This window comes from Nothobranchius furzeri, chromosome 15 (genome assembly GCF_043380555.1).
Source record: "Nothobranchius furzeri strain GRZ-AD chromosome 15, NfurGRZ-RIMD1, whole genome shotgun sequence".
Taxonomy (NCBI): Eukaryota; Metazoa; Chordata; class Actinopteri; order Cyprinodontiformes; family Nothobranchiidae; genus Nothobranchius; species Nothobranchius furzeri.
The window spans coordinates 41,459,404-41,483,750 of NC_091755.1; the positions used below are offsets into that span (position 1 = coordinate 41,459,404).

Sequence of the window (24,347 nt, forward strand, 5' to 3'; positions counted from 1 at the left end):
GACTCTCACCTGGGAGCCTGGGGATCAAATCCCGCCCGAGCCCTCGTTTCTCCACCATGCCACATTAAGTTAGTAAACAAAGGCAGCCATGAGCTGTGTTGCTTTTGGAGACTCTGACATGAAGCCCACAGCTTCCTTCTCTCATTGAGACTGCTGCATGCTCCTCAAAGAAATCTGTCCTTGTGCTGCAGCGGCTGGAGCAGAGGTTCTGACCAGCAGTGAGCGATGTTTACCCCAATGCAGACTCATAATGGATCATGCATGTGAGAACCTGCTGCTGGCTGATTCTACCCACCAGTTAGTCTCCCTCTAGTAAGTTGGCGTGACCTAGAGCTGGTCAACCAGACCGGTAGTGGGTGTACTTAGGTCGGCTTTGCACGAAGCGGACTGCAGGAGATCAGGTCCAGAAAAAATACAGAAAACATTGATTACCCAAATGTGAACACAGTTAACCTACCGGGGATAGACCAGGCCCACCCAGATGTAAACGCCCCATAAGGTCTCAGTAGCTGCCAGGTATTGCCAGTAAGAAACACATGAGTAAGTGATCTGTATTTGGGACGGATACCAGAGAACCTGTAATAGCTAACAGATCTTAGGTAACATGATTAATCCTAGAATTCGTGATTCTCACAGAGACCAAAAAAACAAAATGGAGATGTTTCAGCATAATTATTAGTTGCAGGTGTTAACCAAACATGGCGCACCTGAACCTCCTACTAGCTTCCAGCCACAGAGACGGGGTACCAAGGTCAAATGTGAGGCCACTTGCCTTGTGGCTAAATTAGTCAGAAACTGATAGCGTGTTCAAGTTTCGCAAAAACAACCTAGGCCAGAATGGCTGAAAGGGGGATAAAACTTGAAGGTGTTGCAAAGTTCAGATGTGACCCAGATTAACATGATGTAGCGTGACCATCTGACGGCACAGTGACAAACACGCCTCAATGAAATGCATTGACACTGTACAGAAGGATGAGCTACGGTCATCCACAATGATGAGAGAAAACAATTACATATGTACAAATACCTATAGTATAATGTGGCTTGTAGTAGTTTTGTATACACACAAACTTGTTTTGAGTGGTTTTAATGGACGGCACTTTGTTCTACTTCGTTGAAGGTGCTTTACAAATCAAATGGTCTGGTATTGGACAGAAGTTTATTGCTGTTAAAGATACTTCTTAAATCATTTTATGTACTATATATTTTTTTTACCCTGTAATGAAAACTTCACTTACTTTCTGCTTAATGAAAACTAGGTTATAATCTCATAACAAAACCAGATTAAACAAAGGTGCTATGCTAATCTTTTCTTAATGACCCAGTCAGTCATTTCCGTAGTCAAACAGGTAAAATGATAAAAGCTGAATGGAATGTAACAAAACGTCCAATGATGTCAGTTACAACCGTGTCATATAGATTTCTCTATCTATAGATAAGATGCACTCTTTACCTTAGCTCTATCAGTGTGTGATGGTTTCACACAGCAAACTGGCCAGAGTTCAGTGATGATTTTTCTAGCTGATTTGGGTCAGGATTCTTGGAAAGTTTTGTGGCTTTTGGAGTAGGATGAGACCCTTGACACTAATGTACACAACGCCATCAAGAAAACAATCAGCCTATCATGAAGCATGAAAAATGTAAGTTTTATCCAAGAAGATCTTGTCTCCAAACACTGCTGATGTTAGTAGTCAACACTATTAAACTTGGATTAGTAATTGCCAGAGTGAGTAAATCAGGAAACTGGCTCATGAGATACTTTTGACTTTAAAGCAAAATGTTCAGGGGATGTGGGAATTTTTTCCCATTTCTGCAGTCCCATGGTGGCCTGTGTCCCAAATTTATTTTGCAATACTAACACTTCTACCAATGGCATTCCACACAAATGCACACTTAGGGCCTTGGGGGTGAGCACACTCAAAGACACCTGGAAGTAGGGGATCTGTTCACCCACTTTGCCGTTGGTGCCGGTGCCCACTTCCAATTTAAGCTGCATCTAGACACTGAGGGTTTTGGGGGGGAGACAGGGTTGTATGCTGATACCAGCTGGTGTAGGCTGGAGGGTGTCTTCACTGCCCCATCTCCCCACCTGTTTTAAATGCACTCTATAACAACATGCATCAACACCACACTGGAGAAGGAGAGAGACTAGGGACCTTCGCACGTCTCTGTTCTCAGTTTGCTGCCCAGGGCTGGAGGCTAGGAGTGGGAGCTGGCCAACTAGTTGGGGTCTGGGGTGGTGTGTTGCTGGGTCCAGGAATGGTGGAGCCCTCTCTGCAGCAGTACCTGGACCAGAGTGTGTAGTGTGAATGGGGAGTGTGAGTGGGTGCAAGATGGGCATTCTTGTTTGTCTTTAGGTCGGATGTGTTCAAGTTTGAGCATGAGGGTGGAAGTGTGTGACTGTGTTTGTGTGTGGCTGTCTATCTGACAGGTCTATCTGTCTTGAGTCTGGGGCTGGGTGTTGTGGCATCTGCCGGCTCGCTCCAGGTAGCTGTCTGGTGGAGCCTGAGCCCTTGGGCTCTGTTGGGTCTCTGACCACTGTGGTCCAACCTCGGCCTGCCCTGGAGTGAGTGGCTACGGTCGGGGCCTAGGGGCTTGCAATTATATCAACACACAGTTGTTCACATGGTGTTCTCACAAGTATGGACTTACTTACTGGTTGGCACTAAAGACACCATGAATTAATACTTTCTGTGTGCTTTTCAGTAAAAAAGTTTGCTGTTATGTATCCTTATGCTTTTTGGCACAGTGATATCTTGGTTCTGATGTTTTTTGGGTCTTTTTTTCCCCCTCTCTTTCTGCAGGTCTCCCCCCCCCCACACACACACACACACCCACCTTTCTTTCCTCTCCCCCTTTCTCTTTCATTTCAAACTCTCAAAAGCATTTGTAATAAAGTTATTATATGAGGTGGGGCACTGTAGCTGAAGCTCCACCTGTGAGAGTAAAACTGTAGGACTTGCTTTTAGCACTCAGCCATCAATTCTGATTGCTTTACAGCTGGACAGGACACAGGGGGGAAAAAAGCTAAATTTTCACCTCACGCTTATTTTCCAACGAGTTTCACTTCCTGTTCCTCCTCCAAGGTACCGTCGTTTATCAGAGAACACGATAGCCATCCATGACCATATTCAGTTTCATGATGATTGGTTTTTTAGCTGTGGTATGCAACGAATAAGTCATGGAGCAAATGTTCAAAAATAACGGATCTCCTCATTGGAATAACTGAAGGGAAAATATGCAAGTATGAGAGTAACATGATAGAGCTCCAGTCTCGTGTGACGATCTGGATAGTTCAGCTCATGCAAAGATAGAATCTATCAACATTATGTACAAAACAAGAAGAATCTCCCTCTCCCCTGGAAGTTTTTTGAACACATCCACAAAATGATGATCTCAAGTTTGTTTTTTAAAGAGTTTCTCAGATTTATAAAATATGAGAAGTCTGAATGAAAAATGGTTCCATAGCAGCTCAGTCTCCAGCTGTTTCCTCCCAGAAACACAAGCAGACTTTCCTCTGGATCCACAAGTCAGAGTTCAAGCGTCATAAAGTCACAGGGCAACAGCTGGGACGTGGAGAGGAAAGTCTTAGAAATTATAGCTTCATGCCAGGGAATAGATAGTATTCATTGGTGAGTGGAGCTCTAGACCTCCACCAAAGTCCAGCTCCCTGACGTCTCTCCTGGTTCCTGTGTACTGGCCAATGAATGAACCGTCCTCGTTGAAAGGTATTTCACCTCCGTCTCCATATTCCACCAGACTGTCATCGCTGTACGATCGCTTCATCATTGCTTCCACAGACGGCTGAGCTCTTTGAATCCCCTTTTCGTCTTCTCTATAAAACAAGAAAAATGTGTAATGCCAAGAAAGTGTTTTGCTTTTTGGAAAAAGAATGATTTCCTCTTCTTTTGGACAATAAGTTGTTTAATGGATGAGTGTACGTACCTCCGAGGATAGGGCAGAGTGGGGAGACGTGCGATCCTAAAGTATGAACACATTTAAATTAGCAACAACATGAGAAAAATGAAATAGCAATTTCCAAAAGGTAGGAATGAAATCATTGATTACAAATTGTGTTGTTTGCTGCGGAAGAGAATCTGTAGCATTCTTAAAGGATTTGCAGCTAAACTGTCAACAGTGACAAAATGTTGTCTTGTCTTACCTTTCAAGGGACCTTGGGTGGTTGAGTTCAAACAGAACAGGGTTGGGGTTTTGTAAAAGGGAAGTTTAGAAAGAAAAAAAGGAAATTGTTTAGAGTTTGATCAAATGTGTTAACAAGCTAAGATCTGGTTTGGTCCTGTTCTACACTGAGCTAGAATCTGTGTAACCCGGTGATGTCATGAGCCTCCAGAAGACCACATTGGTCTATAAGTCTGTCTTTGTGCTAGTACGATCACACAATCGTCGGTTTTATGAAACACACACTAACCCAGGGGTGGGCAATCCTGGTCCTCGAGGGCTGCTATCCAGCAGGTTTTAGTTGTTTACCTGCCCCAACACACCTGATTCCGGGATGAATCACCTGTTCAGCAGCTCATCAGGCTCTGCAGCAGCCTGTTAATCACTAGTAGATTCAAACCACGTGTGTTTAAGCAGAGAAACAAGTAAAACCTGCTGGACAGCGGCCCTCGAGGACTGGGATTGCCCACCCCTGCACTAACCATTGCACAATAATGTTCTTTAACATTTGCTGCTATTTGACTTCATAGACCCCGTTTAGACCGTTATACATCTAGCACTAGAAGCGCTACCAGTTTGCTGCAGCCTGTGATATTTACACATGCAAATAACCAGAGATTTCCATGTATGTATCTGCAGTGTGAACGGTTATGACATGAAAAGTGTCGGATGACACTCTTTGCTGACCTGGGACTAGCGACTGGCTCATCCTGCCTGCCAAACAGTACTTTTCACAAACAAAGACCATTTAGGAAGCCCTCTCAAACGGTATGGTGGTAATTATTTTTTTAATGTACTTTAATATGACCAAAATTAGGTGAGGTCTGTGTTTTCTACAGTCTGGTATTATCGTGCCAAACACATGTTGGCGCTAAAATCCATCTGGTGTAGGTTTTACAATAGCATACACTGGCTTTACTAATCCAGTTTAATGTGGTTGGATGAATTATGATTCACAGACACAGCAAATAGATGGGAACAGCTACTACCTGAATAGTCTGCACCAATAATGTCATAATCTGTTAGTTTAAAAATTAGAGTTTATTTGTAGCTGAGTATCATTAAAAATCGTTTTAACAAAAACAATTTTATGCTTTGCACACTCATTAGAACAGTTTTAGAGTAATAAACTCCCTCAGAAAGAAGAAGTGCATTTTAAAATCATTTTACGTTATCTGTAAAACTTACCGATAATCAAAAGATCCCTCTTGATCTTTGTCATCCACCGGCTCCAGTGAAATGTCCTTTTTGTCCCGTACTGAAACAAATCAAGCCCTGCTGTTAAAGCATACCTACAGGTCCTTACGGTTACAGAGCTGGAAGCCTAGTTAGGACATTGTTTGGCCTAATCTTTGACTAATCTATTATTTCAATGGCTTTAAGTCAAAAGAAAATGATCACACAACATTAAAACTAGAGTATACAGTATATGACCAAATAGTCTGTGGTATTTTTCTTGCAGTACTTCTAAAACTAAAAAAACAAGCTGATAAAATAACCAGTCAAAGTATCCGTCTATCAATAAGCTGCAGCACTGATCAGAAGTCACTCAGGGTACCTGGATACTTGCCCCCTCGGCTCCTCTTGATGAAACAGACTACGAGTAGGATGAGGACGATAAGAGCGACGGCACACATAATCCCAATGAACCAACCCTGAGTGGAAATGTCCACCTGGTCTTGGGCGTATACTGAGACACACAAAGCACACAGCATTAAAGCCAACAACCCTTCAGTCGACCACCCACTGTGTTTGTAACAGATTACTTTCTGTGGTGTAGTGAGGAGACTCCTCCGTGTGCCATTCCCCCATTCCGATCCGAGTATGTGCCACCACAGAGAATCGATAACGGGTGTAGCGGTCGAATCGCCGGATTGAGAAACTCGTCACATTGGGAGGAAAATCTTCGGTTTTCAGCTCTTCTCCTCTGGTTGCATTCACTGTGGAGAGGTTGGAGGTTTCACTGCACTGGTAGAGCGCTTCAGGCTGGGAGACTGAACCGATAAGTACCCTGCACACTCCTACAGAAGCTACAGAATGGTGAAGTACCCTCTCAAATGGTTGTTTCTGTGGTAATCAGACTTCGGAGTACACATACCAGAATACTATTGCCTCAATCCTGGGAAGTGGCCCATTACATCTGTGGAGCTACTGTTGGTGACTGACATCCTGTTTGTCTGACTCTACTGGACTTTGTTTATGGAGTATCCACATACCAGTCTGGTACTTGAGAGTGTATCCAGTGATGATACCATTGGGCTCTTCTGGCAGCTCCCAGTCCACATAAATGCTGTCCAGATGTCGTTGTTGTATTCTGAAGGACTTTGGAGCTGATGGTACTGAGGACAAACAGGTAAATAACCAGGTATACGTCCAGTTATAGAAGGTAATGTCTAAAATTACAAGGTTGTTTGACACGTTAGTAACTTTCTTACCTCCCTCAGGTGTTGAGAAGTATATGTGATTACTTTGTGGTCCTTCATACCGGCTGTTTGCTACCACTATGTACATCTTGTAGTTGCTGTAGGGGATGAGTCCAGTGATAACCCCTGAGGGTTCTGGATCATTTTCTGGAAAGACTTTAGACTTGAGCCCTCTATTAACCCTCAGCCACCTTAGCTGACTGCTGTCCCTCCAGTAATAAACCTGCAATAACGAGAAACACACTTGTCACATTAACCAACAAGATTCAAGTCGTCACATAAGAACACCTGAATGCAACTAGCAACTTGTTACAACATGTAATTTTTGTACTGAACCAGACAGCTGGATGTGTGCAGCGAAGCCACCATGCTCTCTCATCCAGCTCTCTAGCTCAAACAGAGGCTGGTACTCCTGTGTATCTGATAAGCTCAGTTGTATCAAATGACTGTCTTACTGCTGCTGGACATGGACTCAGTCCCAGGATCTTCTGCTTGACATGTCTTTATATTAGCGTAGTAAAAATCACTGTCAAAAACACTGTCCTATAAGGCTACTACCATGACACATTTTCTGATACTAAATGCAAATTAGTCAAGGCTATTTATTATTAACCCTCTCAGGCTTTAAATAAGTTTTGATAACAGGACGGACAACTAAGTCCTTCAGGGGTACTTCTAAGTTAAAAAATGCTCATGAAATACGTGGAGTAACCAGGTAGGTGGGTTTTAACGTTGCACATCTGCAATGTCTGCCTCCAGAGGGTTAAAGTGTATGGTTTTTGTCAGGGCTCAGATTACACACAGGCCTCCGGGGGAGCCCCGTGACATTGCCGTAGGTACAGGGAAGGGGGATTATCCCATCCGATTACCTCTGTAATTCAAATCCTGGATTTTGTCAAACATTTTACAAACAAACCTACAAGTAGTTAGATCATCTGTCCTTTTATTTAAGGTGATTTGGGAACCACTGGCTCTCTGTCCAGGGTGCACATTGATCCCTGGAGATAGGCACCAGCTGCCCCGCAACCCTACATGGACAAGCGAGTTCGGAAAATGGATGGATGGATGGATGGATGGGTGTTTTGGGAACCTTTGCAACTCTAAAGTTCCCAAACTGGACCCCTGAGCTCCATGACTTCACCTTGAGATGCTGCTCATGGACCACAGATGTGAACTGTGACAAGAACCAGGGTTGTGCGAGGTCCTTCTTTGCCTGTGTGTCTTTCCAGTAGAGGTCCCGCGGTAAAACAATTGCTGGGCTACAAATGTTCCCTCAAAGAACAGCCCGGGTTGGAAAATAGAGTTTTAAGAATGGCCTAGAACAGCAGCAGAGCTTTCAACATTTCTGAGTGGCTGAGCTTCTCCAGCACTCACATAACAAACGTGTGCATAGAACTAGGGATTCGTGTCCCTGATCTGCACTGTAGTTCAAACTTTAGTAGCAATGCCACAAACCAGTGCAGAATCTAAAGTTGGTGGTCCACGACTGCTAATTTTAATGACGGGACATAGAGACTGGGACCAATGGTGGAATTTGGTCCTAGCCCACTAATATGACCCTGTGATGGACAGAAGACGGAAGCTGCCGGGCTCTGAGGGTGTGGTGATTGGACACCAGCTGGTCCTCGTTAAGGCCAGGGAGGATAAAAAGGTGACAGGTCTACTGAGAGGTGTGCGTGGTTGACCTGTCATTGTGGCATCGGACTTTGGGGGTGGGGTCATTTGCAGTCGGTTAGGGCTGCCGGCGACGAAGACAGTTAAACAGGTGTTTAGCGTTCCAGCGTCAGGAGGGAAGGCTTGTCGTCTTCTTTATAAAGCGAGGGCTGGGCATAGTGGATGCCAAGACCATGACGAGATCTGCCGCTACGGACTCTGGCAGTGGACTTACGTTGTGGATTTACCCACCGTCCTCGCAAGCTACACCCCGGGGTGTTGGACGGCGTTGGAAGCTCAGACCCCGGGGAGGGGGGTCACACCATCCGTGACAGCTAAGTACCGCTGCTTGTTTATTCATGCTGGACAGCTGATTTTAGGAGTGAAGACTTTGGCCATCATGTTTTATTATAGTGTTTTATCATTGTGTTCTGTTATTGGGTTTTAGCATCGACTGTGCAATGAAGCGCATCTTTTTATAAGTCGTTGCCTACTGGTGGTGTTTTCGGGTTCTGACTGGAGGGCCAGATATTCTGCCCGTGCTGCCCACTGCTACTTTCATTACAACCCTGTCAGCCCAGTCTCTCATCAGCATGTCCCCCAACATCCTTCTTGGCCATCGCAAGCCTTCTCTAGGTCCAAAAACACATGCAGACTCATCAATAAACTCCCATGAAGCATGCATGAGACAAATTAGTTACTATCACCAGCTGACTATCCCAGTGAGGTGTCTCAGCTCCTCTGTTAACATGCATTATGATGAGTTGAATATTAACTATACACACCTTGTATTCTTTCAGCTCTCCCATAATGGATTCACGTGCCACTGTGTCCCAGTGTATGGTAACCTGAGTGCTCTCGATGTCAGACACTCTCAGGTTCAAGGGTGCAGCAAGTGGACCTTTGAACAGACAGAAATGGTTACAATGTCTTATCAGTGAAAACAAAGCAATCAGTGTACTGTAGGAGCAAAATGTAGTACAAACAACACTAAAAGACTGAAGTAGAGGGTTGTGTCTGGGATGGTGAGTGGGTTGGTCATCTGAGATGATTTAACAATGAAGTCAATGATGAACCTAAAAGTGTTTGGATTAATCTACTCTGCTGCATCGTCTCAAATGGCTTTTACAAATGAAGAGGCGGGTTGGTCAGTAGAGGGCTTGTCCTACATGCTTTCACATTGTTTTATCACAAAATGGATAAAAGAAAGAAGTTCTGAGGAACAGATTTTCTCCTCCACCTGGAATCCAGTCTTAGCAAAAGTGCTCCTGATCTCTTTATAAACTCCACTTTTTGTTTGTTTCCTTTCAAATTTCTCTCCAGTCTCACATTTAAACACGAACACACTTACGGTCTTCACCAGAATAACCGATGACCACAGGAGACTCCGGCCCCAGCCCAAACTCATTAACAGCCTGGACTTTGATCTCATAAGGAGTAAAGGTATCTGCATCATAGATGTAATATTTCAGCCACTTTGTGGTTGCATTCTTCCACTCTTCCCGGGAATCTCTCCTTCTCCACCATACCAGATATTTTAGGTGTGGTCCATTCCACTCTCTGTAGGTCAGGGGCTGAAAACACACCAGTAACACGTATAAGTTGGTTACAGAAAGTGTTTGATTTGAGACGTTAAAAGTTGTGATTACCTCCCAGCTTATTTCCATGTTATTTCTCCATGTACCAACACCTTTCACATTCTTTGGGATGACATCCGGAGCTGTGTTGGAAAATCGAATTATTACACGCAAACCAGAGATGGTCACTCACTCCTGTGGACAGTGGCTTCCTTCAATACAATCCTTCTTTATTAATCTCAGATCTGTTGTCATTTATTTTCATTTAAAAAATATATATTTTGTATTTAAATGTAATAATTTTGAGCAACTAACTGTTCAAAACCAATGCCTTTGCTTGGGAGGTCTTTCTGATATCAAATACCTAAAGGAAATAAAAAAGTAGAGCACAGGTCTCAGCATGGCAAATCCTGAAACAGTCTCTTAAAGTAGCGTTGGTAATCTTCTAAAGGGGTCAGTCGAGTTTATACTGATTCTGGAAAACACTCACACACACACACAGTTATATTTTATTCAAAGCCTTAAAGGCCATACCCAGCAGACATGACAGCTTGTGGTTTTGTTGCATCGATTAAAATGAATAACAATAATAACCTGACAAAGTTTGAGTTTCTGCTCGTCAGCTGGTGACAACGCCAAAAGATCTTGTGCTTCAGGCTGATGCAGAAACGGAGTGTACATGCGTCGCCTGGGCAGTGTTACAAATGTTTGCCCTGATGCAGGCTGATCACAACAAACAGAACAACGCCGCAAGGCACGCATGTTTACAACAGGCTGCCATTAATTCGTGTCTACTCATAATGTAAAACAAATATGTTCACATTTAAAAGCCTTTGTATAAAACTGGTTCAGTTCTTGTGCACTCTAAGATGTTCACTTTTCTAGGTGAACATGATGGATGCTCATCCACGGTGAGCAGATGCACAAGCAGGAAGGCTTACGTGAGCTCTGGTAAACCACAAATCCTGATCAATAGTTCCTCCTCCAACAGACCGCCCAACTGAGAACAATCTTAGGAAGTGATGCATGATGGGAAGAAAACTCTTTCTCTTCTAAAAAGCTAAGCTAACTTGGCAAAGATGAGAAAAGCTCCTAACTATACAGAAAATCTGATTTTTTTCTCAAAAGAATCAGAAAGATAAAATATCTGTACCAATCTTACATTAGCATGTTCAATTAGCATAACACTCACGTGCACCACTGCTCTGGAAACGTTTAGATGGACGGCTGGGGCGACTCCCGCCTATTTCATTGATGGCGATGACCCTGAACTCGTAGTAGGTGAAAGGTGAGAGATGCAGAACCACTGAATTAAGGTTTCCAGGGTATGACGAAAGGTTTTTCCACTTCCCCGGAAGCCAGTCGTCATCATCATACTGCACTAAATACTCTAAGGGAATGCAACAAACACATATCAGGAGAGTCTGACATTGAAACCACATCATTTGTGTACGTTTGTTTAATTTAAAGCTTGAACCTGTTATGGGGCTGTGGTTGCTGTCTCCAGGAACCCAAGTGAGCCGTACGCTCCGCTCATAAGGATCTGACAACTCCAGGTCAGTGGGAGGACTTGGACGGTCTGCATGACACAAAAATAAGTAAAAAAAAAAGATTGAAAACCAAAGAGGAGTGGATTTCACGGAAAATGGTTCTTATCACCGTGGTCCTACCCATCACCATTAGGTGTGCCGAGGCAGACTGCTGCTCCAGCTCACTCTTGATAACACACGTGTAATTTCCCTCATCATCTCTGTTCACACCGGTGATCACCAGGTTGGACTCATCCAAAGAGACTCTGAGGAAATGATTAAATCATTCAAATACTCAACTCTAGTTTGTTATTAAATAAAGGTTTACCTGCAAACCTTTCAATGTTTTCCCAAAAGCACCAACCTCCAAGTAAAAGTCACGTCCTTTCTGTTTTTCACCCATGTTGTTGTCAAGGGAGTAGTGATGTCTGCTTTTACGCCGCACTCCAGGCGAACATCACTTCCACGCATGACTTTCATACTCTGTGGTCTGGTGACGATCGTTATGGCCTCTGGGAGGAACAGGTGATGGTTCGATCATTAGACTTTTAAAATAACTTGCTGCCAACTCCAACGATTCCCATTTGACTGTGATCATGACCTTTGACCTCTACTCGGACTTGATCCTCATCTCTTCCTGCGATGTTGCTGATCACACACAGGTAAGTTCCCTGGTCTTCTACCTTTATGCGTTTGATCTCCAGGGTCCCATTGCTGTGGGTCTTAAAACGATTTCCCTCCAGATTCCCTTGCCCATATTTAGACCTGTGATTACACAGAACCATACCTACAGAACCTAGACGCTTTTCACTTAAATCATCCCGTTCATTAAATTGTGTAACGTTCTGATCCTACCATCGTAACTCAGGAACCGGAGAGCCAAAGTAGCGACAGTCTAGGAAGGTGCGACTTCCCTCGATCACCTTGATGAGTTCATTCCTGGCCCCGATAATACGAGGTGTTGCATCTAAAGAAGAGGATAGTATCATTAACATATGACTGCATTTTCTTTTTTGGTTCAGGTTACGTTTCGGCATAGCGATAAAAAATGTACTCAGAAAAGCTTTTTCCTGCTGTCGAGTTTTGTTATAATTATTCTGTATGCTCAAACATTGATTTCTGAAGTTCACTTTCAGTAATAAATGTTTTTTGATGCTTAAAAAATCGTGTAAGAACGATTGTGTATGGGATGCCAAGTGTAAATAGCTGGTTAAATTATCAAGCTGAGAATTTTAATATATTTTACTCATTTTTCCTACAATTAGCAACTTTTATCAAATTAAAAAAAATGTTTAAATGTCACATTATTTCAGCTAATCTTAAATCTAAACGTAAATGTTAAATCTAAATATAAGTGTTAAGCGTATATCTAAATGTTAAATCTAGATGCTAAATTTAAACCTAAATATGAATGCTGAACATAAATGTTAAACTAAAATGTAAATGTTAAATCTAAATCTAAATATGAATGCTAAATATAAAAGTTAAATCTAAATCTAAATTCTAAATCTAAATATTGAATGTAAATGCTGAATATAAATGTTAAATCTAAATGAAAAATTTAAATCTAAATTCTAAATCTAAATATTGAATGTAAATGCTGAATATAAATGTTAAATCTAAATGAAAAAGTTAAATCTAAATCTAAATTCTAAATCTAAATATTGAATGTAAATGCTGAATATAAATGTTAAATCTAAATGAAAAAGTTAAATCTAAATTCTAAATCTAAATATTGAATGTAAATGCTAAGTTTAAAATGTAAAATTTAATCTAAATGTTAAGTCTAAATGTAACATTTTAAGTAAAAGTTAAATGTACATGTTAAATCTAAATATAAACCTAAATGTTAAATCTAAATATGTGAGCAAAATATTTCTGTTATATGCAAATTAACCATGTGTGGTTGTGCCTGAAACAAAGGTTGGCCAATTGTGCTCACTTTCACTTCATGTGGTGTCACGCTGGACACTGGCTGTGCAGCGTTTCATTGGGCATCTTAGCAACAGTACTACGAGTGCTACTTATTTTGATGGCGTTGTCAGTTCTTTCTCTGCCAGGATCTGATCTAATGACCAGTTAAAACTGAAGAGAGACAGACGTGGCTGTCAGCTTTCTCCAGGCATGAGAAATTGAACATGCCATCATGGGTGGTGTCCAAGCGGCTCTTCAGAGGGTGCTTCCCCTTGCAGCAATGACGGTAAGTTCCTGATGGTTTTCCACTCAGTTAGCATATATAAGTGGAAGTGTTCCTACTCTAAAGTAGCCATAAACCAAGCTAAGCTAACCAGCCAACAATTGCCTGTTTCAAAAAGCAATCGTGCAATTTTCCCACAAAGTTGAGCCAAATGCACCTTCCCACAACAGAGGACGCACTTTTCGGCATGCATGCTCTTTTCCACACAACTCCTGTTCAGCTTTGTGGGTATGAAAGAACCAAATACAGGTGACAGAAGTGAATCTCCTCCTCAGGCTGGTTGGGCTCAGCCTCAGCTGAGGAGCTGGGACACCTCAGACTGCAAGTTAAGAGAGTACAGCTGAGATGGAAAAGCTCCCCTTCCAACTCAACTACAGTCTAGTTGGTTGTGATGCCACCTGAACACCCTCTGGTGTTTTAGGGCATTTCCTCCAGGCAGGAAATTCCAAAGCTAAACAAGGAATTGTATCTCAAGGCTGACCAGGGAACGCTTTGGTGTCTTAACCCTTTGATGCATAATGGTCACTACAGTGGACAGGTACTCAAAATTGTTATTTATTTATTTTTGCTATTAAGCACAGCTGTTGAAGACTTTATTGCATGTGAGCCCCTCCATTTGAGCTTCAGCAAGTCAAGCCAACATATTTCATGTTCAGAATGCACGCTGTCCACTGAGATGGACATGTAATAAATTATTTGTAAATTAACAAAATGTTACAAAAATATTTGTTGAAATTTGTTTCATTCACACCTAAAGATGAATGAAAAAAAATGTTTAAAAAATCATGGTTGAAGATTTCATAATTCATGCATCAGAGGGTTAATGTAGGGGCAGGAGAAGTGGTCAGGAAGAGGGCATCCTGGGCTCCCTGGCTAAGGCAACTGCCCTTGTGGCCCAAACTCATTTTGAATTTATTGAAGACTTTTCATCAACATTCTTGTTATGACACTCAAAAGTCATATCTTTCACCGTAAATGACTAACTTACGCAGCACGTTGACAAATGCATTGGCCATTAGGTACCCGAGCTGGTTGGAGGCGTTGCACTGGTAGACAGCCGTGTTCTCAGCTGACACGCTACGAAAGGTTATGGTTTCTCCAGAAACCTGTCTGTTAGGCTGCGGTTTTGCTTCTGAAGAAAAAATAAACCATCACAGGTTGGAGAACAGAGTTAGGTTTACTGTAATGTACAATAATATCTCAGAAACCTACCTTCGATTGGTTCTCCATTTATGAACCAGCTGATTGTGGGACGAGGGGCCCCATCGGAACGACACACCAACCGTCCGCTTTCCTCCGGAGCCAAAATCAAATCTGTAGGCTTTTCCAACCAGAAAGGTGCCGCTGTTCAAAATGGACTGGGTTAGTTTTAAAACATGGATGTACTGAAAAAAACAGAATATAATATATATGTTGGTGGAAGTCTGACCTTTGACCCTGACAGTTATCGTGTGCTGGATGTAGCCTATCTTGTTGGTAGCAGTGCAGCTGTATTCTCCTGCGTCTTCGAAAGATGCTTTTGGAATCTGGATCATTTTGTTAAAGTTTTTTACTTTTATCCGCGATGTTATGGGTAGGTTGTCTCCATCCTTTGTCCAGGTGATGTGAGGAGCTGGCCTTAACAACAAGAGGAGGGGTGATTTTCACATCAAAGTAGACACTTTCATATTGACTGACAAAAACAAATTCAAAAGGCACTCTATGGTAGAAATTCATCAATGCGTTGTTGAATTAAGGCTAACATACTGTAAACTTGTTTTAACTCACATTCCTGCAGCTATGCACTCCAGTAGCAGCTCTTCTCCTTGTAGCGCCACAATGGAGCTGGAGGAGCCTTTGGGGGACAGCCAGGTGGGGGCGGCCTCTGCCACGGTGCGTGCTGAAACAACAAAAGGAAACTAATCACACAGGTCTCCATTTTTCTCATTAACTTCATCTGCCCTTTTTTTTACTGTCAATAAATGGGTCTAAGTCATTTGAATGATACTGTCTGAATTTCTATTTCAGCACCAGGAAATAGTCCGTTAGCTCCTGTCCAGTTTCCAGGTTTTGACATTGCCCTCATACCTCTTACAATACTCCTAGCTACTTTTCAAAAGGTATTTGTCATCTCCTTGCTGTCAGCTGTTTTCACTCAGCCACCCACAAAGAGAAACACACACACAACATCTTCATCTTATTCAGATTGTGTTATAATAATTTGATATGAACTGCTTCTTGCCTCACAAAGCTACATCTCAACAAAGTTTGATCCTCAAAAGTCTCCAACTGTCTTAGCATCTTGACTTCTTCGTTGGTGGGCACTGCCTTAGAGGAGCCCTCCCACACGGTAGTCAAGGTCTTCCCCCCATAAATGTGTTTCATAATGACTAAAAAGCAACTTCACCCTACTTAAAATATTATGTTGGATAAACTTAAACACTTGAGTTCATGTTGACAATTATTGAGTTCATGTTATTTAAAAATGTGTTTCATTGTAGCAAGAAACTACTTCACCATACTCAAAAATTAGCTTTGAATTAATGTAATTCTGCCAGCAGTTGGCTCAACTTAAAATTTCTAGTGGAAAACGTTAACATATATATTTTTGTTGAACCAATGTTTGTGCTGAAGTGGAGCTGACACTGCCAACGCAGAAAAACAGCTGCATAGCCTCATACCAAAAGGAATAAAGGTACATACACTGAAAAAAGAGAATAGTTTAATCAACCTAATTGAATTGCTTCAATTGGTAACAAGCTATTTAATTACGTTAATCCAACCTAAATTATTTAAATTGTACTAATAATTTAAGTTGGATAAACTTAATTAAATTGCTTGTTATCGACTGAAGCAATTTTTAAAGTTGGACCTACTTTTTTTTTTTACAGTGTATATCAGTTCAGAGACTACCATAACACCGTTACTCACTTGTGAGCACCTTTACAACCACGGGCATCTTCTGCTGAATGATATTCTTGTAGGGGAATCGAGCATTGCAGCAGTAATCAGCAGTGGAGTCGTTGACCAGCACGTTGGAGAAATACAGATCTCCATTGACTCCCATGGAAACTCTGCGGTCCTGCTGCACAGACTGCATGGTGGGGAAGGCTGTCTGAATGGGCCAGTTGAAAGGTCTTGCATAGGAACCTGATAATCAATATAACATGAAATCAGTTTGTTAAGGATAATTTGAAAAAGTCTTTAAAACAAGAGTGTTCTTTGTGTCGGACACTTACAACTGGACATCCAGTAGGTCTCTGGTTTGGGTGGTCCTGGTGGGGGGTCACAGGACAGGACCAGAGGCATGCCAGCACTGACCACCACCGGCTCCAGAATCTCCCGCGGCCAAACAGGAGCTCCTGAACAAAAGGACATGCATCCATGTTGCCCTGCCCCTGTCTCTTACTTATTGATGAATTATGACATCTGCACGGCAGAAGGTTGTTTACAGTTTTCTGAATGAAATTCTAAAAGCGAACACGTCAGGTTTGGGTGGTCCTACAACTTGACCAAGTCAGGCCTGCTGTTTTTTTTAGATGTTCTGGGTTCTTTCTTTAGAACGGGGCATGCTATGCTGTATTGTTGAGATATTTTAGCCTACTTCATGTTGTCAGACGGGTTAGCTGTACAGGTCCGGTATTGGTGAGGCCTGGGTATGGCTGGTGACAGCTTTCCACATGACTTGGTTTATCACAGTTAATCCACGATTAGACAACAAGACCAACAGTTTTTCCACCTAGGGCCTGGCTGGTTTGAATATCTGAAAATTACAAACTTCACTCAAAGTAATGGGACCAGGGGTCAGTGCACACCTGGTTTATTTAGAGGACACTTTTTTTTACAGCCGTCCCACTCCTATACTTACTGTACAACAGTAGCCTGATCTTGTGGGTGTATGCAGATCCATACTCATTGGAGGCAATGCACTGGTACTCTGCCTCATACTGTTCTGGATTGTTCCGGGCATAGATGTCTAGAGTCCCTGAGCGCCTGCGCATCGATACCTGGGAGTCACGTGCCACATTGAAATACTTCCCATTGCGCCTCCATGAGAAGCTTCACAGTGGAGCCAAAGACAGAAAAGACATCATTTTAGTGACAGCAGGGATGTTAGATGTAACAGATTTGTTTCTGCAGGTCTCACATGGGATGGGGGGTGCCTTTGGCTTCACACTCTATGACCATTGTTTCTTTGGGATCCACAATATGCTCCATCATCGACTGCTTGATGATCGTGGGTGGTTGTCTGACTGCAGGCCGAGGAATAAAAACCAGTTCAGATTTAGGAAAGGAAAATATTCAGAAGTCACAGGTTATCGACTCACTCTCTGGCGGAATGACCAAAGTCCAAACGCTCTGCAACAGAAGCAGCAGCAGCAGCAGCAGCATCCCCGGTCCAACCAGAGTCCTCATCTTTACAGTTCATCTAGCCCGGTCTGATTAATCAAGCTGAATACAGAAACAAACCAGGCTCTGCTAATCAATCATTTCAGTCAAAAACCACCAATCCAGGAAAACAAATCAGCAACTAGAGCAGATTCTTTTTTACTGACTGACAGGGAAACACATCAAACCAGTAAACACACACGGATCATATTCTTGATTAATAACAAGTTTGTTGTGACAAATTCAGATCACACTTTTAATTCTGCTTCACGTCCACAACATGAAACTCACTTCTGTTGGTAAACCCTCTCATGAGTGGTGCGGTTGCTACAGGCAACAGCTGCTGAGGGATGTTGATGACGCTCATAAGCTTCTCATTGGTCTCCATAGGCTGCCACCTACTGGCACAGTGTGGAATAACACTATTATTATTATAGGTGCATATAAATAAAGTTATATACTCATCATAACATCATCATGTATTTACTGGAGGAATCCATATTTCAGAGGGAAGAAGCACCTGAGTGGACGTGTGAAACATCCTCTTCTCTTGTGACTCGAGTGGCTACATTACAGCCAAGTGACATTAAAGTTCAGTTTCAGCATACTATCATTTTACATTCAGCTGTTCTCTGGCTTAACCAGACAGTTTATTGTCTTTGTTTAATATAAAAAGCTTTAACCCCCATGGTGTTTCACAATCTTTTTTCTTACTAGTAAAATATTAGACTCATAGTTGAAGTTTGGCAGGATTTAAACAAAGACACATCTTTTACTTTTTCCATTTTGCAAAACAACCAGTAAGCTGTTTTACTCTGATTTATTAAGTCAGAACACATAAAGGAACAAACGCGTGAACAGAGTCAATAAAACATTTAAAAATGTCCCAAAGCTACAGTGACGAACAGAAAGCAATAATCTGCTCCAGAGCTGCGTCTCAGACTGGCAGCAACGTCAACTAAAACCTTTAAATGATGTTTACAATAAACAGCAGGGCCCACGCGGTCTGATGGAGGTCTGAATTAAACTGTTGGACTACAACAGGATCTCATCAAACAGCTCCGTTTAAATAGATTTCTATGAATATCTAATGACAGCTTGGCGAAAGCAGAAGTTATGAGAACCTACCTCTCATGTAAAGTCGAATCAGAGCTTTCTCTCCTCCATCTCTGCAGACCCCCTCCAGGCATCAACAATCCAATTACTTTTCCCAGGAAATGATTTTTGTTTGTGCAATTCAGCAATTAATGCCCGAGTCGTGAAATATCAGGTCAAGAACCCTGGACGAGTTGATACACATCAGTAATTGAGTTTCTGTCTGTCACTGCCACTTACACCCTGCCCACCCGTGGCATGAATAATGAATGAGCCCGATACGACTCCCACTCCTGACCCACTCCAGCGCTCAGGCCAGGCTCTCAGCATTAAACTCAAACGCTAACCAGTCTGAGGAAACAAACCTTCAGATTAATGACGGCAGGAGAGAGTTAGAACGTTTACTGAGGCCACATGAAATGTCGAGTGTGAGAAGAGTCGGCTCTGTTCTCAGCCTTGGGTCGAGTGAAAGCCCAGTACAGATCCATTTCTGTGCTGGTTCCTTTCCCAGTGAGTGCGATGACATCAAAATGTGGGCCCAGTCTGAATGAAATGGTTGTTTCTTTATGAATTTTGCATGCGGCACGTTTTTCATCACATGATGCCCCGAAGATGACCAGAAACTTCCAGATGTTTGGAACACGCCCCAGAACTCAACGGGAATCCAGGAAGGATGTACGTGAACATAATCTGGAGCAGAGCGCTTAGCATGCTCTGGAAAAGGAAAGGAAATTAGGACTCATTCAGGAAAACCCTGCAGGGAAAAAAGGCAGTTTTCTTTTCTAGAAACGGTGCCAGAGAGTCCTGAAGAAGACTGGTCTGAGACAAAAAGCCATCTCTTGTTTATCTGCAGCATCTTGACCTGTGTGGGCATTCAGGCATTTCTGTGGAGCTGCATTTACACAGAAGCACAAATAGGCAAGGGAGGATGATACGACTTTTTTGTGGCCTTAAAATAAAACAAGTTTCAGTTAAACAAGTGGACAGAAGTTCCCTCTGGTCGGAGTCTTTCTCAAACATCTGAAACATGACTGAGCTGACTCTGAGCGGTAGGGAAGCACACGTTCTGATTCTTGGCTCTCAGAACGGACTTCTCTCCCGTCTGTTGGACTGTGGCGGGCCTGTAAGCGAGCACTGGTCGGTGCCATGCACCAGATTGCACAGTGAAGGGGCACAGAGGCATGTGGGACGCTCGGTGAGGACAGAAACATCTCTATGCTGACAGGTCTCCTCTGGTCCAGGGCTGGGGTAAGAGCAGATGGCACGTGAGAGGGGGGGTGGACCCAAACAAGCACTCTGTTCACACTCAGAGCACCTATCTGTTGCACTGTCAGACGTCACCACATCAAGATAAGCATCAGAAGAAGATGGACAGAAATCCTCAGTGATGAGTTGCGTCATCAGGACTGGGCAGACACAGCACAACTGTCTCAGAGAACCTGAAAAGGTCAATTTATCAGGACGTCTAACTGACTCTTAATGTTAGAAACTCTCCAAACACAAATTATGATGAGATGAAAGCTCGTAAAATCTACAGAAGTTAAATTAGAAAATGGGCTTACAGTTAAAGTGCTTCTCTAGGAGCAACATACATGATCCAGTGGAGCAGACAGCGTTTCACCAACAATGAAACACTATTTCACAATTGAAACTGCTAAAATGTGTAGACTTTCCTGATCCCAAGTCTTTAGCTCCCAATATCCTGCACATTTTAGGTAATCCCCTCCTTCAGCACACCTGGTTTAAATTAACGGATGAGTTAAAGTTTAATAGCAAAGTCTCGAGGCCATTTGTTCATGTGATTCATGTGTGCAGGAGCAAAGAAAAATCTAAAACAGTACTCTTATTCTCTAATGTTTGAGAGGGATGGGTTCGTGCATCAGGTGTGTTCGAGAAGAAACCACTAAAACATGCAGCATTGTGTCCCGTAACCCTAGATCACTGACGTTGGTTGGTTGTTGTGCTGCTGCTGTCTGAGTTGCATGGGTCCTTGCACAGCCTCAGGCTGCTCACTGATGTTATTAATGGTGTGTTTGTCTCCCTCCTCCCATCAATCTGGACCCAGATAAGTAGTGTTTACTTGAAAAATCCAGGTAACTCGTTGCCTTAAATTTTTTTGATTAATAAAGCATGCAGAAAACCAAGTTCAATGTACTTGAGTCTGTAAGTTAAATGTACTAGTAACAGTTAAGCCTGGTTCATGCTTCTCCGTCAGCTCCGCAAGGGACAGACACGCACGGATTGACGGAAGCGTTTTGCTCTCATACTTCTCCGTCTCCTGGAGAGTGTTGCAAAGCAATTCCCCGGCAGGACAACAGAGGGCGTAGCGCTGCAGTGTCTCCAGGAACGGTGCACCAAAAACAAAAAGAAAAAAAAAACAGTATCGGTCCAAGATCGTGTGTTTATATTGTGTTTTTGTGTATATAAGAGACTTTTAACACGGACATATTTGTCTCTCATTCTCCTCCACCTCTTCATGCGCTCCCCACCTCTAAACCCACGTTTCCTGTCATTTCCGTCCACAAATAAAACGCTTGCTGCGCATCTTTTCACTCCTCCAGTCACGGGAGAATTAAACATAAATAATTTTAAAGTTTTTTCGCGAGGTATCCTTCAAGCTTCTCCGTGTCTGCCGCTAGTTATCCTCGGCTCTCTTGGCAATGGCGGCGCTGTAAACAACAGCGGCGTACTGACCAATCACAAGCTTGCGTAATCTGTTTCGTTCGACGGATGTTTAAAAAAGTGGGCTCGACTCCGTACGTACTTGCGTGCCTGCTGGATCCCTACGCAAGGATGGATAATGGCGTTGCGTGTCTCCGCACTGACGCAGACGGAGAAGCATAAATCAGGCTTTACAGTTACTAAAGATACTTAGCTGACACAAACCCCCCATTTATATGTCAGCTTGTTTATTACATATCACTGCTTTCCAAATTGGACAAAATGGTAGATTTTAACTGAGACTGAACGATGCCGGCTAACTCATGCATCACATGGTTGCAAGCAGTCAGTGAGTGTTGGACACAAGTAACTGAGACCAGTACCTTAAGTGTGAACCACCAATTTTTTGTTAACAGTGGAATGGCACAGTGTTCCCATTTCTTTAAACCGTCCTCCTCACTTATGGCGCCACCATGACAACAACAAACAACCACCTTTGCTGGTAAATGTCTGGTAATTTGCCTAAGGCTTCAAACATGGGGTGGAATACTGGCTTGTTAAAACTTCAGTGCAACTGAGTTCTTCCTCTTTGTTCTGTGCTTCTCTGTTCTGTTCTGTCCTCAATGGCACCTGGTCAAAACCAGTGTGAAACAGGTTATTGAGCAAACTTGATCATTTTGAGTAGTTTGAGCTCAAACATATAAGTACGATAAGCTAGGCCATTAAAAAGTACAGTTTACCCAAATTTATACGTGGTATTAAAAAGTACGTGTTTATAAGTAATATGAACTCAATTTGTATAAGTAGAGAGTTCTAATTGAACTTCAAATCGCAATTACAATAAGAAAGGACATGAAACAGCTCAGCTAACTCGGGATTAACAAGTAATGCTAACAATTTAGAAACAGTTAAGTAATGTGAACAAGATAATTTGAGTTGAATCAAAGTTTGGGTTTACAGTGATCTAGGTTTTTTTTTTCACCAGACATTAGTGATAGAGAGTGATGCTTTTACAGGTGGATTTAGTGATCCAGGAAGACTGTGCCTCACAGACATGGCTTACACGTCCCAGGAATAGGTGGACTGAAGAAGAAGTCCCCAGCTCCAATTTTTTCTTTTTGTTTGGAATTTTCTCCTTAAGAATTTCCTGATTTTCCAATAATTTTGCTGACTTCTAAAGGGTCCCCCATGGTTCCTTTCATTATTTTATGTGATTCTGTAAATTGGGAAACTAGAGAAGAGAATTACAGTTTGGCATACAGTGTTGTACTTTTACATAAGCTGATGAAAACTATATATTATTTGGGATATTATTTCGGGTTAAATAAACCCGACATTAGTGATGGTGTTACTAATTTTAACGTTAGTGTTCTAGGGTTGAGGACGAGGACAGTGGGCTCTGAGGTTGATGTAAAATAAATCAGATAATTTGGTGAAATTCTGAACAAAAATAAACACTGTACTGACATTCCTGCAGTCCAGACTGAAAACATGCGGCTCATTGTGAAACGAAAACACAAGAAAGGAGGCCTTAAAGGCGTGTATCCTGCAGGATGGTGAGATTAGTTTTAATCCACAGCAATTAGCTTCTTCAAGTTACCTAATTTGTTAAAAGAAGCCGATGCAACACACGCCCCAACATGTAACTCTGTTCTGATCAGATCCTTCACGCTGCGCTGCTGCTGATGTCACAGGGAAATCACCCTCGGCCTTAGTCTGTTTATGTGGGCACATATTCATGTGTTCATATGACGTTCATGCTTCCACATTACAGAAGGGCTGTTGGTGGTCATCAGTCCGTAGGAAGCAGACATTATTCCTCCTGCTGTTATCGACCAATCACCTTTCGTTTCAGACTGACATCATCGTAACACTGTTATGTTGCTGATGCTCGTGTTAAACAAAGAACCACAGATTCACACAGCCATGAACATGAAGTCAGCTAAACCAACAGGACCTGTTCCTATAAATGAGTCACACCTGATGTAAGGAGCTTCTTCCTGTCTGCTCGTTTGCTTAGTTGTTAGTCAGAGCCTACCGTTGTCTCATCTTCTATCAGTGTGGTGTGACAGCAGCATCTCCACCCCGAGCTTCACCTTCCCCAAAGCATCTACCTTCAGATTTCACTCCATCGGTCAGAGGCCAGTGGGAACTGCTGGGACAGTGGTCGCCTGTCCGGGTCACACAGGTCGTGATGCGAAATCCTTTGTGAACCATAAATATGACATAATCTTCACAGTGATGGAGACGAGAGGTCAACCAGAGCTGTGAGTCGGGTCTAACAGGGATCCTGTCTGGTGGAGGTAAAATCTACAGGGCTGATGTTTAAAAGGTTATTCTCATTATTTCATCTGGAGCCTTTCTGATTGTGCTGGATGGAGGCGTGTCAGTGACCTAGTGTCTTCTCTCTGGCTGGCACGATCACACGCTCTCTCACACAAAGAGTTTCTGTCTGAGACACAGTCAGTCTGTTGTGGACGGGGGACACAGCTCCTGGACACATGGAGGGGGTTTAACCCGTCCTAGACGTGGAGCTGGATCTACTTAAGGCTCCAGGAGTTTAGTAACCGTTCCCAAGAAACATTTTACACCAGTGCAAGTGTAAAATTACATTGTTAGCTGTTTGTGTAAAACCATCAAATAAAACTGTGTTCTCAAGATGCTG

At 42.7% G+C, this 24,347-nt stretch overlaps 1 protein-coding gene across 11 annotated transcripts; it reads right to left on the reverse strand.

Moving 5' to 3' along the window:
- Positions 1 to 1,145: 1,145 nt before the first annotated feature.
- On the reverse strand, positions 1,146 to 24,082 carry nfascb (neurofascin homolog (chicken) b). 11 transcript variants are annotated; one of them, XM_070544835.1, is made up of 28 exons: positions 23,797 to 24,081; positions 18,218 to 18,324; positions 17,866 to 17,989; positions 17,685 to 17,790; positions 17,406 to 17,596; positions 16,777 to 16,899; positions 16,469 to 16,687; positions 15,326 to 15,437; positions 14,988 to 15,175; positions 14,771 to 14,902; positions 14,547 to 14,690; positions 12,217 to 12,328; positions 11,963 to 12,126; positions 11,726 to 11,873; positions 11,503 to 11,627; positions 11,310 to 11,411; positions 11,025 to 11,222; positions 9,905 to 9,975; positions 9,607 to 9,829; positions 9,041 to 9,156; positions 6,615 to 6,825; positions 6,396 to 6,518; positions 5,946 to 6,119; positions 5,738 to 5,869; positions 5,368 to 5,437; positions 4,163 to 4,174; positions 3,946 to 3,981; positions 1,146 to 3,835 (listed from the first exon to the last, which is right to left on the reverse strand). In XM_070544835.1, the coding sequence occupies exons 3-28, from the start codon at positions 17,951 to 17,953 to the stop codon at positions 3,604 to 3,606; spliced, it is 3,552 nt and encodes a 1,183-aa protein (XP_070400936.1). In that variant the 5' UTR covers positions 17,954 to 17,989; positions 18,218 to 18,324; positions 23,797 to 24,081; the 3' UTR covers positions 1,146 to 3,603. The 11 variants fall into 11 exon arrangements, 10 of the variants coding, with proteins under 10 accessions (XP_070400936.1, XP_015822716.1, XP_015822714.1 ...); XM_015967230.3 differs by having other exon boundaries at positions 18,218 to 18,327; XM_015967228.3 differs by having other exon boundaries at positions 23,721 to 24,081.
- Positions 24,083 to 24,347: the final 265 nt, after the last annotated feature.